The sequence below is a fragment of the Schistocerca gregaria genome, chromosome 3, assembly GCF_023897955.1.
Source record: "Schistocerca gregaria isolate iqSchGreg1 chromosome 3, iqSchGreg1.2, whole genome shotgun sequence".
Taxonomy (NCBI): Eukaryota; Metazoa; Arthropoda; class Insecta; order Orthoptera; family Acrididae; genus Schistocerca; species Schistocerca gregaria.
Genome location: NC_064922.1, coordinates 228088148 through 228104006, shown reverse-complemented (window position 1 = coordinate 228104006; position 15859 = coordinate 228088148). Strand labels below are relative to the sequence as shown.

Genomic DNA, 15859 nt, shown 5'->3' with positions numbered 1-15859 from the left:
TGGAATGTAGTGGATTCCACGCCACGAAACAACTATCTCATTGTCATACCTCAAAGCACAAGCACAATATCTCCATGATTTTTGCTTGTATAATTTGGAAGTAAAAGTAATTTGGGAGAAAAAAAATCTCATTCTGGAATTTGGAAGTATACCAGTTCTTCATCTTTAGGAATACTATAGAGTTCCTTAACATGCTTTTCCCCCTTGCTCAGTGTAATCGCATGCTGCTGAAAGTTGTTAACAACCTCTGAAAATAATCTGGATTATTTTTATTATTTTTTAAACACATAACTTGAAACAGACCATATACAAAAAGTCATCTTTCTGTTAAGTTGAATTATAGGAAGAAGTTTTTTTTTTTTGTTACATGATGAATATTTCTGTCAATACAACTGTATCAACTATCTCTAATGCGATTTGTAGCTTTGAAGCTGACAACAAAGTAACTGCACAATGGATAACTTTTTACTATGTTCACACAATTTCTCTAGACCTCATCGCTTCTCCAAGCCAAACTGACTGAAATCAACACAGTTTTCACAACTGTCACACGAAAAACATATTCTGTTCACACGAAAAACATATTCTGTTCTAGTTGTTCTATTCTATTTCCTAAATGAAATCACTGCCAGTGTCATTTACAGTCAATATGAAAAATAAAGCATGGGGACCATTTGTCTTACTGTCAGCAGCGAACTAACAACACAGTACCAACACAAATAAATATGGTTCAATATTACTTTTTCCCCCTCTAAGGAACACAGAAATCTCCATATAGGTTCAAATTTTTTGTTCATATTGTGACAATGAACAAGTTTTTTAGAGCAAGGTTTTTTTTTTTTTTTTTTTTTTTTTTTTTTTTTTTTTTTTTTTTTTTTTTTTTTAGCAGAAGGTGATTTAAGTGGAAATCACAAATTGGTAATTTATAGTTTCTGGCTTTATTTCATAAAGACCTTATTTGGAATGTCTGACAAAGGCTAAGTATCCATTCATTCAAACTACAATCATGGTCAAAATACGAGACCTTTCTTCACGTAAAATTGTGCACAATGGAATTAAAAGAAAAGGTTCTTTTGAAGAAACAAGAATTTTAAATTTTCTCAGTACTGAAAAACTACTATAATTTTCTTCAACATCCTTTTTTATGACACATTGACACATATTTACATAACAAGATATTTAGCAAAAATTGTTTTTGTTAATTTGTAGAACTGAGATTTTATTACATCTAATTCACTGAGAACATATAAAAACATCTTCAGACACGTACTGTGAGCATAAAATAGCATAAAATCTTCACAGTCATTAATTACTATGCTGACAAGTGACAGGCTTCATCAGCAATGGACGGATTATAAAACTGCATTAATACTGCACAGCTAAAAATAATGATAAAATTTTCTTCTATACTAAATAACTAAAGAACTTATAAAAATAAAGTGTCATTTGAGAAAATAGCTGCCTAATACAGGTTCAAATCTAAAATAGTTGGTAACAGCCATTTTTTGAGTTAAAAAAGGATAGATCATTCTCATGCCTTTAAACCAAAGGCTGTAATTTCAGATCAAAACAAATTTTGTATTCATTATTGAATATTAAACTAACATGAACATTATAACACTCTAACCATCTTCCCCCCTCAAATCAATATTTAATTAGGTAATGCTTTTGATCCCATAGGTACAAGAGGGAAGATTGTAGGGCCAGTATCCACAATAAAATGTAAATGCAATATAAAAATTGTAACTAAATAAATATTTCTATGGATAAAAGCATCACATTATTTAATCATAAAAACCAACACTAAAAATATATCAACATGTACATAAATAGTGGACAATGGACACGAGTACTCTAAATTATCTCTACGGAGGGAATTAATGGTATCAGTTATCACCCATCAAACTGTTATTCAGATTGAATACTTAAGAAGGAAACAGGAATGTAACAGTAATCTTGTGTGATGTTGAAATGAAGTTCTTAAATCTGAAATGGGTGAACAAACAGTCCTCAAATATTCACAGCTATAAAAGCACTTTTCTTCAGTTGTATGTGTTCAATTACAACAGACATATCATAATATGATACACATTAGATTACATTACACTAATTGATTTTCTTTAAAGCTCTCTTTTACATGTATATGTACCACATACTCCATAGCAATACCATGTGCCACACACTCCATAGCAATAACAATTCAGGCATCCAATAAAAGCTTGAGAACAAGTAGCCCTGAGCAGTTAAGTTTAATCAATTTTTGATGACAATGGTTTACAGTTGACACATATACTTTTATAGGAAAACAGTTTCCTACAACTATTTTACATGTCCAATGAATGGCTAGCAGATTGATATACAGATATCTCTGTAATTAGCACCTAGCACAGGTGTATGTTTGAAAAGCTACAGGTTTGTCAATGTGGATGATTTTCAGTTCTTATAACATGATGTTCACCGTATATGGAAAGAAGTAATATTTATATTCCAGTGAGTAATGCATTTGTTACAGAGTAGTCAGTGTCAAGGCTGATGACCTTCACAAGAAAAAATGTTTTCGTGCACCCAGTCCAATTTATATTGGTGTAACTTCCACAGATACTGGCTTATATAGACACAACAGATCAAAACAAAAATAATCTTATGAAATTCTGAAAAGGTTGATGTTTTGGTGAAGATGTACAATATAAAATATAAAAAATAACAAGCCCAGTGAGTGTCTCAAGGGGAATCCAAAATAGATGTAAACCCTGCTGTAAAGACAGTATATGAATGCCTTCCAAGTCCATTATAAACAATCCCAATGCTGTGAAAATTCCACTGAAAAGAACTGTTTTGGAGAAATGATGTATTCAGCGGAATATCTCCCTCTTTCATGGAGGTTTTACACAAGAGTAAGGAAAGAAATTGTAGACAAATAATAAAAAAGTAAAAGGTAATATCTGTGACTGGGCTACTGGCCTGACTGTAGGTACATTACAGACTTTCTTCTCCCTGACACTAGGAGGGGGAGGATGGCAGGCTCACTGCCACAGCTGCCTTTTAATTCCTAGGAAAGATCAGCAGTACTTATCTGATAGCAACCTCGAGTGGACATGGGCTCATCCTGTAGGTACCGGAAAGAGGGAAAATCCCTGCTCCTATCTGGGATTGCACCCACTAGGTCACCAAAGCCACTAGAATAGGTCATATAAGTCAACTGTTCATTTTGTGGCAAAGCTTTCATTTCATTGGATGCCTCAACTGAATAATTGCCATGCCAGGCACCAGCAGCAAAAAAATTTGCTATTCACAATTATAATCGAGCCAGAAGTAAAGCAAATATTGCTGATAAGAATGACAGATATGCTGTTGCTGCTCCTGCTTGACAGTCAACAATTCTTCGGGCACGGAGGAAGTCGTCTCCCAAGTAATCACCGTAATTACGTTGCGAAGGTGGCACAACTTGTAATAATTGTGCTGCATCTTGAAATATGAGATCACTGTATGGAGGTGGTGACTGGAACATACTAAAACTGCAATGCAGAAAAGAAATGACTATAAAATACACAATATAATTTACTGTTTTTACTGTTACAGCAATACACAATGTCATAATTTTCAAACACATTTTTAGGTCTATCTCAATAATACCAAGCTTGCAATCAAGTTAATGTTATCATTTTCCACACATGTTGACAGATTCCCTAGATGTCTTCCCTGGGTGTGTTGAATGTGGATATTGGTTGCTTCCTGTTTTAACTCTAACCACAGCTGTGTAGCAGTTTAAACAGCAAGCAACCAAGATTTATGTTCGACCTGCCAAGGAAAACTCGTGCACCACAAACTTGGAAATTTGAAGATTATAATTTGTTTTCAAGAAATACAGGAAGATCACACTGTGAAGCCCTTACATTGTCTCTAATATACATAAAATTACGCTTCAATGGCTGCATGTGCTGACTACTTTTCTGGGTAAAGTTAGCTGTAGGAGCCCCTCTCTCTCAGGAAGACTAAATCTAGACCTTTGTCTTTATTCCTATAGATAACATTTAAAGTAAAAAAAGTTGATAAGCACAGGGGTCAACAAAAAGAAATGACAGGTTACAGAAGATGGTGGTTTCAGGCTTTATCTAAAGGTATTTTCCATATGACAATGGACAAAGACAAAAGTGTCACACAGACTGCCAATATCTAGCGATGTATCAGCATTTAACCTATTTCACAACAATTTTCTTTGCTGAAGTTTTATTTGATAGCATAGATTTTGCATTTAAAAGGGAAGCGAGGAATTAAAAACGAAAAGCTTGAAATCGAAATGGGGAAAATAAAAAACACTGTTCTCAGAAAAACAGAAGAATGACCCCTGAATCTGATCATTATTTTTGCTTAACTACATTTACAAAATAATATTGAAACTTTTCTAAATTAAAGACATATACCATGTTTGGACACTACATTTTCAGTCTCAGAATGCTGCCATGGAAGTAATACTTAAATTAACCCTTCTGCACCTACCAGAATGATGGAAAATCATGTGGTTTATAAAACGGGTAGATAGAAATCTACATATCAAGCAGCAGCAGATGGAAACATGTTAAGCGGACATAAAACTGTAAACTTTCAAAACGAGTATCCTTCTAGGTAGAATTTCTTATGTCCTTCAGATTTCAAAGTTTTCTTTCTTCCAACCTTTGCATCTCCCACTATCCTTCTGGCAGGAGAAGAAAAGGCTGTAAGAAGAGAGTCTGGGAAAGCTTAAAGAAATAGGAAGAATCACCTGTGGAATGGGTCAGGAGAGACTTACTAGACTCTGTCAATAATGTAAACATTTTAGTCTCACTGCTTTCACACACAATTTGTGTGCTATGGACATCTAACTGCTAGTACTCAGATTTGTATGCAAAATACCCTTATTACAATTATGAGTTTGCATTGCAACCATCTTGTGCATCTGTAAGCAAACAGAAGTATTAACAACAATGTCACATAATGCAGTATAGTTAGCCCCTATGCTTATGTAAAGCTGCCTAAATGCCATATTCATAATGGCTAATGTGCTACCTGACCTTCCACTTGTTGCAAATTGAATGTTTGAAAAAACACAAAATGGAACGACTGCTTTCACAACTGTCCTTAGTTGCTAAAACAAAGCAAGGAACTTATTATCTTCTTCTTATCCAAATTTAACACATTTGATAAATTGAGCTCAACTCAAAGATGGCCATTCAGTTACAAAGACATTCTGTGGGATAATGTTCACTTGTACACAGACAAAGTAGCTCTGTGGTGAAAATTCTTTATTTTTATGTGAAATTATAGATAATTTCAATGGGTATGAAAATAACTAAATAATCTCTCCATACTAACCTTTTACAGTGCTCTTTAATACCTCTATGTTATTGCACACAACAGAAAGGCAACAGTCCTCTAATTGTTGTCATATTTCTCAAAGATTTCATGTTATAAACAAAAACTGAATAAAAATGCTATACTTACGTGAATTCATCTGGGTCCTTGCGACCATAGAATTGCTGGGCATATATGAACAAGTTGATGAAGGCATTAATTTCTGTTTCATTGTAAGCATCTCTGCCTCTTGCTACAATTGCATTAGCTTCCACTTTTCCCAAGTTGCACCGCTCATATTCATGCATACTTGCTCGGGTACCTAAACAAAAAAAATATGACTGATGTGTACCCTACATTATGCACTGGCTGCCAGTTGTACCACAGTGTTATACAGAGAATGAGATAAAAAAATACTTATATGTAAAAGGTTAAATTGATTTCACATGTTACTCCATAATATATCAATTATACATCACCACCAAGGAAATGTGTATAAATGCCTTTAACATTCTAGCAACATTTTAGAAATAGAGGGAATGCAGAAAAAGTCTTCCTTCTCTCTCTCTCTCTCTCTCTCTCTCTCTCTCTCTCTCTCACACACACACACACACACACACACAATAATTAGAACTGTCTACACCAATCACTAAACTGAAAGCATCAATAAGCAGAAGGCATCATTTTGAATATAGTTTAGTAATAAAAAATACAATGTATGCAAACACAAAAAGTACAGTGGACAATGTATTTAGAGTTGTTGAAAACGAATGATGTAGAATATAGAGAACTGCATAAATTAAATCACTGTTAACACATCATTGATTTCACATGTTACTCTACTATATATCAATTATACATCATTACCAAGGAAATGTGTATAAACACCATTACCACCATTTTAGGAATAAATAGAGGGAAAGCAGGAAAAGTCTTCCTCCCTTCTCTCTCTGGCGTTCTAACCAACATTTTTTCAAAGCGAGTTGGACTTGGAATAGCACTTTATTTGATGTTCTGCATCTGCTGGTTAGATTGTTCCTACCTCAATATATTTTTAGTGCCTTTGTCGAACTAGAAATTTTTTTGTTATGGTGAATAATGTTGTACAGCATTATGGATTAAACACTGAATGCTGTGGTAATGAGTGAGGAGCAAAAGTCCTTGAATAAAGGAAGGAACTGTAAAGTTCATATTTGTGAGTGGAAGGGCAATAAATATGAGGCACTGTGGATTAGGAGATGCCTCTATATATCAAGGAACAATGGTCCTGTTTCTGGAAAATTCCCATCTGATGTAACTGGAACAACATTGTAAATGTTACTCGTAATGAAAAAAGGTTTTCATAATTCATGTAGCAAGATAGATGTATGAGGTGTGTGACAAAAGTAATGAGACTGACAACACTCCAAGCAATCTAGCAACACTATGTTGCTCCGCTTGTGTAGACTGGTGTTTCATCCCCTCCAGATGTTTAGTCCGAGTTTCAGCTCCATATAACCATCATGTGATTTTTGAGAGTGCCAACAGGGAAGTCATGTTTTTGTTGTGGGCCATGAAAATGAAACAGTGGAATTTAGAGCAATGTTATGCAATCAAGTTTTGTGTTAAACTTGGGGCATCTGCAACTGTGACTTTGAAATAGGCCTGTGGGAAACATTCCGTATCACAAGTACATGTTTTTCGCTGGCACAAATTGTTTTTGGAAGGCTGAGAACACGCTGAAGCTGAACCTTGCTCCGGGTGACCTTCAATTTCAAAAACAGAAGAAAACATTGAATGTGTACATGCTCTTGTGAGATCAGACAATGTTTAACAATAAGGATGATGAGTGACCTGTAAAAACTTAAACCCTCCAAATACATCAAACTTTGACCAAAGATTTGCATGTGCGAAAGGTGTATGCCAAAATGATGCTGCAAAAGCAGGAGCAGGTCAATCAAAGAAACATGTTCATTGATCTTCTTGAGAGGAATAGCAATGACCATTAATGGTTCAATAGTTTGATCACAGGTGATGAATCATGGATTTTTGAGTAGAATCATAAGAAAGCGGCAATGTGAGGAGTTGCCCACTGAGGCACATCTTCAACCGAAAAAATGTCGAATGAGCAGATTAAAGATCAAAACAATGCTGATTTGCTTTTTTGACAGTAGGGGTATCATGCATAAATATTTTGTTTCTCCAGGACAAACTGCCGAGTCTCTGTTGGTCCATCATGTCAGCTGGTAAGTAATTGTCGACGAGAATAAAACTCACAAGAGGGGATCTGAGGGATCTTAGCACACTATGGCGAGGGTTGCACAGAAGCTCATCCAAAATAATGTAGTCTAGCTGGCTACAAATTTCATCTGATGATCATACTACGCTAAGGGAAAGAAAAATGCATAATGTACTACAACTGTGGCTATGTCAAAGTGTTGCACAGAAGCTGAGAGGTACTGAGAAAATAAATCCATCACTAGTTATTTCTAGTTTTCCTGTGTTGTGTGATAATCTTTCTGCCAATCAAAAGCAGCAGGACGAAAGGTTTACTTGATATGTAAGCTAACAAACAGGATTTCTATCAGCAACTACCAAGTGAATAGTGGATTTGCACTTCTGTCTTGCAAAACCTATTGACTAAGGACTGAAAACATAATGCTGAATGCACATGTTTAATGTAACTGCAACAGGAATAGTGTTGAATTTATCAATGTCTTCTGCTGTTACTTGTGCAGATTTGGACTGCAATAAACAGGATGTGCTTTGACCTGTGATTTTGCCTTTTCTCAAAATATATTTTCTACTTCCGCAATTAATTACAAAGAAAAACCAGTGTGGCTCAGCAGCGCGACAGTGTAACCGTACAGTTAGAATGGTGTTCATCAGGGAAAATTAAAACAGTTACATTTTTTCAATGACAACAATACAGTTATATTTTTTCAATGATAACATCAGCATTTGTGCAATAACTATTTAACAATTATGCAGAATATCATTTTATCTCACATACACTGCCTGCATCAAGAAAGTTCAAGAGGTAAGCATTAAACAGGGTGCCCAGTACTGACTGTAAGTGTCGGTTTGTTTTGTATGAAGCAGAATTTTACGTGCCCATTTGACTAAGCGGTCCCAAATTAGTGTAGTGTGACACTCATTTCACTGATCTGTGTTAACAGTGGCAGTAAAAGATGAATAACACATACTCCAGCAGTGATAATATTGCCCAGGCTCATGCTGACTACTACTGCCATGCAGCAGCATAGTTCAGTAACTGCTGCTGAAGTACTGGGTTTTCTTTGTGTTTTACTGTTCCTGTTAATACGCACTGATGAAACAAATATTACATTAGACTAATTTGGAACTACTCAATTGAATGGACACTTAAAATTCCACTTAAAAATCATTTTGACACCCTGTATAAGTGTGTAAGAAATACAGGGTGAGTCAAAAGTCCTAGGACACCTTCATAAGTTGGAAGATTAAAGGGATAATTGCAATGAGATGATGGGAACATAGGTTTGACGTGGGGCCGCAACTTTTGGAGTGAATGTCATTCATGGCCACCATCTTGAAATCCGCCATTTTGGATTCAAGTCATTTTTTTAAATGGAAAGGGGGGTGTAATACACGTCAAATAACACTCCCATGAGCTTTGGAATTGAATGGTGTAATTTGTTTTTGTCTATCTTGTACAGTTTACAAGTTATTAATGCTCAAAGTTACCTTGATACAGACTCATGTCTCTCTTTGTTCCAGGTGATCTAAAATGGGTCTGACACATGAACAGAAGATCGAAATCATCCTTATATCAGGGGGAATGCAGCTACCGAACAATAGCAGCTGACTACAACAGATGGCACCCAGACAGAGAACCGGTATCGTACAGTATGGTAGCTCACGTGATCACCAAATCCAGGAGACGGACTCTGTTCACGATAGGGCACATAGTGGGTGACCAAGGACTGCCACCAATGAGGAAACTGCAACTGCTGTTGTTGCGTAGTTTGTGAAAAGTCCTAAATGAAGTACCCGTCGTGTGACCCTAGCATGTGGAATAAATCAAACCTCCGTTGTCCGGACATTGCACGCCAATAAGTGGCGTCCTTACAAGCTGCAGACCCAACATCGACTTAACGAGAATGACCCTGATCGCCGGTTGGAGATCTGCCTGTGGGCTACTGAACAACACGAACTGGATCCTTTGTTTGCCAAGGGCATACTGTTTAGCGACGAGGCGTATTTCACTTAGAACGGGGAGGTTAATCGACATAATTATCGATACTGGAGTGACACAAATCCGAACTCAGCTGCCTCAATTCGAGAACATAGTCCAGCAAAGGTGATGGTGTGGTATAGCATATGGGACACCTGCATCATTGGGCCATTTTTCATTTACAACACCTTAACTGCACCACAGTATCTGATGCAGCTGCAGGACCTTGTGTTCCCTTCCACACTGTATGCTGACGGCATTTTCCCATCTCATTTTCAGCATAATGGAGCCCCTCCACACTGTGGCATTGGTGTCCATGAATGGTTGGAGGAACAACTGCCAGGGAAGTGGATTGGTCGCCGTGGTCCCGTGGAGTGGCCGCCCAGATCCCGTGACTTAACACCCCCCTGATTTTTATCTATGGGGACATCTTCAGCAAATAATGTATGCTGAGAGCATCCGTGATTTGAGACACCTGGAGGAACGCATGCAACACACCTATGGCCAAATTGTAAGAGACACTCTCCTCCATGTGCAGTCAGAGTGGTTGCAGCAACTACAGTTGTGCACTGCACGGGATGGACAACATGTAGCAGTCAGTATGAAGGTAATTTCCCAAGTTCCAACATTACTAACCTCTAAACTGTAGCAGATAGACAAAACCAAATTACACCATTAAATTCCAGATCTCAAGCGAGTGTTATTTGATGTGCCATACACCCTGCGGCCCCACATCAAACCTATGTTCCCATCATCACATTTCAATTTTCCCTTTGATCTTCCAACTTATGAAGGTGTCCAAGGACTTTTGACTCACCCTGTATATGTAACTGCCTCCTAAAATCATGTTTCAGTTTTCTGCTATTATCAGGAAAATATATTTTCCTCCTACCAACTATTTCAAAATGAACATGCATTGTGCACAGTTTCTTCCTATTCAAATGTAATATGAACTACGGAAATTTGTTGTGGATTATTATACAAGAGGTAGTCATAAAATAATCTCAATGATTTTTGCCTATAGGCATTGACACTTGCAAGATATAAATCATAGGAACTCAAAGACCTTTGAGGATGGTTTAATTTCACGTGTGAAGTTGGATAACGAATGACAAAAGGAATAATTCCTTGTGTGATATAATTACAAATTAACTTTCTGATTTTTTGTTTCCTTTACCTGTTCTGCGAAATATTGCTTCTTGCCAAATTTCATGTTTCTATGTCACTGGGAATTACCCTGTAGGTTTTAATGAGGGAGTCTGCGAGTACCAAGAAATGTAACAAATGCCCATATCTTTTGATTACATTGATGCAGATGCTTAACTTTTTTACATCACCAAAGGACCACAGACTTCAGTATGTGGCATACATTTCAGCTCGATACATCCAACCGTTCCTGACAAAAAGAGATCTTAACTGGTGGACAAAAAGACTGTCTGATAACAAATGACAAAAAAATTGCTTTCTTGAGGTAAAATTAAAAATTAATATTTTCAGATCTTTTCCTTTGGTTGTAGTGTGAAACCTTGCTTCTTTGCTAGTTTCGTGATTCTACGTCAACAAGTAGTACTGTAAATATGTGACAAAAATGATTGCACTGACTTACTCAACTTTTTTACACCACCAAAGACCATAGACCTAGTTATGTGACATAAATTTCAGCTTGACATGTCTACCCATTCCTGATGAAAAGGGGTTTTAACAGTCAGTCAGTCAGTCAGTCAGACAGACAGACAGACAGACAGACAGACAACAAAATGATCCTATGAGGATGCCATTTCTACTGTTTGAGGTACAGGACCCTTAAAATTAAGTTGTGTGATTAATTATTTTTTTGTCTGCAGGTATTTGTCTGCACGCCTGGTATAGATGGCTAAAGAAGTCATCTCAACTGACCTGAGAAAGCAGCAATATTTCCACTGCTATCAGAAGTTAATTACTACACAGTACTTCCTATGCTCAATAGATTGTGTCATTTTGTTTGAGATGCCTCTAAGTGTCATGCAATGTGCTGTGCACAGGGATTTTAATGTATATCAGGACTGCAAACAAACAAATATTTAATGATGTAACTTTTTTTGAGGTGATAATTAAAACTCATATATGAGAGTAATTTGTGTTCTGTGGAGTTCAACATTCCATCAAATCCATACAGCGTAATGTAAAAATTCTGACAGTGAATTACATGATTATGGAAAAACACTGCAAGAAGACACAATCGCTCACCCCACAGAAGAAGTGGTGAAAGAATGGCGCAGACTCTCCTCACACTACGTTTTGTATTCCATTTAAGATATTTTTTACAGTTTTAAGTTCATATATTTTAAGAAAACAAACTTACACAAGTGAGTGAAAAAATTGTGTGTTGGCTTCAAAGTATAATGAGTATAGAGACAAAGGACAATAGGAAAGTATGCAATAAATTATAAATTATTAAACCATTTAATATTATTTTCCACTACAGCTCAACATTGTTTCCCATTCTTATTGTAGTGGAGGTGGTTGTTGTGTTCAATCCAAGGACTGGTTTGATACAGCTCTCCATAGTACTTTATAGTGTGTAAGCCTTTTCATCTCTGAATAACCACCAACTGCAGCCCATATAAACTTGAGCTTGCCTATTGTAGTTACATCTTCATCTCCTTCTTTCAGTCACTTTGTGTCATACATTTCTTCTCTTTCCAACTCAATTCACTATCTTTTCATTAATTATTCAATCCAATCATCTAACCTTCTATAGTTTTCTCTAGCACTACATTTCAATAGCTTTTATTCTTTTTTTGTCTGCACGTTTATAATCCAAAGGTTGCTTCCATGTAATGCTACACTCCAGAAAAAGATTTCCTAAATCTTGAGTTTCCATTAGATGTTAAAATATTTGTCTTTTTCAGAAATAATTTTCTTGCAATAGTCAGTTAGAATTTTATATCTTCTCTGCTTCAGTCAGCATCAGTTACTTCAGTCCAAGTAGCAAAACTCATCTACTATTGTTTTAGTTTCTAATTTCCTTGCCTAGTTTCCTACGCACTGTCTGATTTATTCAACTACACTCCATTCTCTTTACTTTCCTTTAGTTTACTATATATGTATCATATATAGATATTAATCTGCTTTTATACTTTTGAGACCCTGAACTGTTTGCACAAAAATTAAGAATCACACAGGAAGAGAGACTTTTCAAGAATAGTTCTTACCATCTGGACACAGGAGTTCAAAATCATCAGTGAGAGTATTGCGAGCCCACCATTCTCTGCGCTTGCCATCAGTGTTTTCCATTACAGTTGTGTGTTTCACAAAGGCAACATCTCCACCCCCTTCAACCAAGCAGCGGAAAGCTCCTGTAATTAAGATAGATACCTGCTGTTCAAATTTTCATATCATTCTGTAAAACATATTACATCATCTGATACAAACACAATACAATGACAACAATAAAGTTTAACAAGAAAATTGAGACATTTGTGATACCATGGTAAAACCATAATTGTAGGCATACATTTTTTTCTGGTCATAACATGTAATTTTACATGCCATGGCAATATCAACAAAGTACAAATTATAGCATTATTTGTGCACACAGAAGTTTTTTATGCTAGTCTACAATTAATTCATGTAGCGGGGCAATAATTCACTTCAGAGTGGACAGTTGGTTTTACATGCACTTTACAACTGTACTTATTTCTAGCACATGATGGTTGCTTACACCGTTGTTCATGTTAAATCCAAGTTACACAAACATTTGTGGATAAGCCACTGCTTTTTAACAATATTTCCAGGCAACATCTTAAGATCAGCTGGTAGAGCTCTGCTGTAATCATTGCACAGCTTTCTGTATTGGTATGATTACCCACCACCAGTCCACCATGATGAATGGCCACCACCAAACTGGTGAAAAGGAAAATGAGCCACCCTGTGATATAACATGTCGCTGAACATAACATGCTTGATGTTACTGGCTGCTTCACAACCTGGGCCATCTGAATCCTCCCCTGCACTGCCAGCTTTTCTGAACTGCTCATACGGGACTTATCCTTACAGCACATTCTACACTCCCAAAATCATCCTGGTCTCAACCTAAGATAACCTAGTGTCATTATGCCCTTCACCCGACAGTTTGTCACCCCTCTGTCCTATAACCTCCCTTCCATCTCATGTCCCCTCACCCTCAATGTGTGCCACTCCCTGCCAAGGCAACCACCAGTCCTTTCCGCTCTCTGCCCCTCGCCTTTTTCACTCCCTCACACAAGGCCTCCCAACGCTGCCCCTGGCAGCCTTGTCCTGCCAAGTTCTAATCCCTGCATGCTTCACTAGACAGCACTCTTCTCTCCCGACCTGCACTATGTTATCCCTTCGCCTTTGCTGCTCAAATCCTGATCGCCACTTTCATTCAACTCAAGTGTTGCTGTCAGACCAGAGTGGCAGTAGATACTCGTGTGTGTGAGGTGTGCCTGCTCGTGTGAATGATTGTGTGTTTTACTTTCTTTTCTGAAGAAGGATGTGGCCAAAGACTTTGTGCGTAACAGTATTTTTGTTGTACCTGTGTCATCTTTATAGTGCGTAGCAATCTATCCTTTTCATAACTGTTGATATTCCAGCCTGGACTTTCCACTGTTTGATTTAGTTTGATACATTAGCTTGACAAAGGACTGAATTTATTTGTGTTATTCATTACAGTTACTGCGCTAAATCAAATTAAGTAAAGCATTGCACAAAATTTTATAGAGCTTGCAGAAGTAAAAAATGCATTGCCTAAACTTTGTGTATGGTTGATTTTAGCACATATGAGGTGCTACCCAAAATTTTAGAGACTGGTGCTGCCATCTTACCTTTCGACTAATGGTCACCATCACCCTCGAAGTAGTTCCCATCCGCACTTATATACCAGTCCCAGCACTTCTGCCACTGGTCAAACATTTTCTGGAAGTCCTGTTCTTTGAGAGTGTTTATCACCGCCAGCGACGCTTCCTGAATCCTCTCTAGAGTGTCGAACCAACGAAGGCCTTTCAACTTGAGTTTCAGTTTTAGGAATAGCGCGAACTCGCAAGGTGTCAAATCTGGCAAGTACGGTGGGTGGGGTACAACCGCTATGTTGTTTTTTTGCCAAAAAGGTCCTGGTGAGAAAGGATGTGTGCCAGAGTGCGTTGTCGCGATGCAGCAGCCAGTTACCTTGACGCTAAAGTTCGGGCCATCGGCGCCACATGTTTTCATGGAGCCATCGCGAAACATCACAGTAGATGCGGGTGATCATGCTCTTCACTTTGCTCTTCACCTGTCTCTTTTTGTGTCTTGGAAAGCGTGGACTCTTCCATTGGGACAATTGTTGCTTTGTCTCTGGAACATAACCGTAAATCCAGCTCTCGTCACTGGTGATATTCCCGAGATTCGCACAGAATCGCTGGCTGTTCTGTTCGCAGATCCATCATAAAATTGCCACAGACCAAACACAGAGTATTACGGAAATCACTATGGACACGCAACACATCCTCCCAGTTGAATACCACTCTGCACACTGACTCATCAGATATGCAGCTCTCGCCACCTAGCAGTGCAAAAATCTACTACTCCTACTTTCCAGATGGCAGCACCAGCTCTGAAAATTTTGGATTCCACCTCGTACATCATTGTGTATGAAATGTAGATAGCGTATGGAAATTTTACTTCAAATCGAGAGAAGAACGATATCGCATTTTTTTCTAGAATTATTGTTTTTACATTCAGTGGACGGTTTCATGTAGTGTGCCCAGTTCTGTCCAGAAGGACTTGCTGCCTGCTGTGAAACATTTAACATCCAATTTTAAGAAAACTATTCCATGAAAAGAGGAAGGAGGAAATAAGATTCTAAAACTAAGTCACGATGTTGTACATGTGCCACACCCAAAACTAAATTCTACATGAGACACACAATACTTCCCCTGCACATAGATTACTTTGATACCTACAAGAAACGTAAGATTCAGTTCGATGTACTACAGTGAAATCATTATGGATGATAGTTTTCTAAACTTAATTCCTGACATTATACCTTATACCTTACAAAGACTAAAACTCTATCAAAAGTAACAAGAAGTTAAAAAATAAAGCTAATAAATATTCACAAGAGATCTTTTTTTCTTTCATTTAAAATTAATGTTAGGTTTACATTGAAAATTAAAAACTGGAAATAGCCAAATGGAATACAAACAAATCACAATAAAATGCTGTTCAGTATTAACGTAAAGTGCCACTGAGTAATTCTCCTCAAAAGTGAACAACAGGAAACAGACTTACCAAAATTGCCTAAGTTGATAACATAGCAGTGCAGCCACACAAGTGAGCTGCAGCATTTTCAGCCCTATA

The 15859-nt window shown here is 37.2% G+C and overlaps 1 protein-coding gene across 1 annotated transcript in view; it reads right to left on the bottom strand.

The window, feature by feature from the left end:
- Window positions 1–1088: 1088 nt before the first annotated feature.
- Window positions 1089–15859, bottom strand: part of LOC126356226 (melanotransferrin) — a 125274-nt gene continuing 110503 nt past the window's right edge. The window contains exons 13-15 of the mRNA XM_050007044.1: window positions 12718–12861; window positions 5479–5650; window positions 1089–3515 (exon numbers count right to left, since the gene is read on the bottom strand). Of these exons, the coding sequence (XP_049863001.1) occupies window positions 3296–3515; window positions 5479–5650; window positions 12718–12861 (536 nt within the window). The 3' untranslated portion in view covers window positions 1089–3295. The remainder of the gene's footprint in view (window positions 3516–5478; window positions 5651–12717; window positions 12862–15859) is intronic.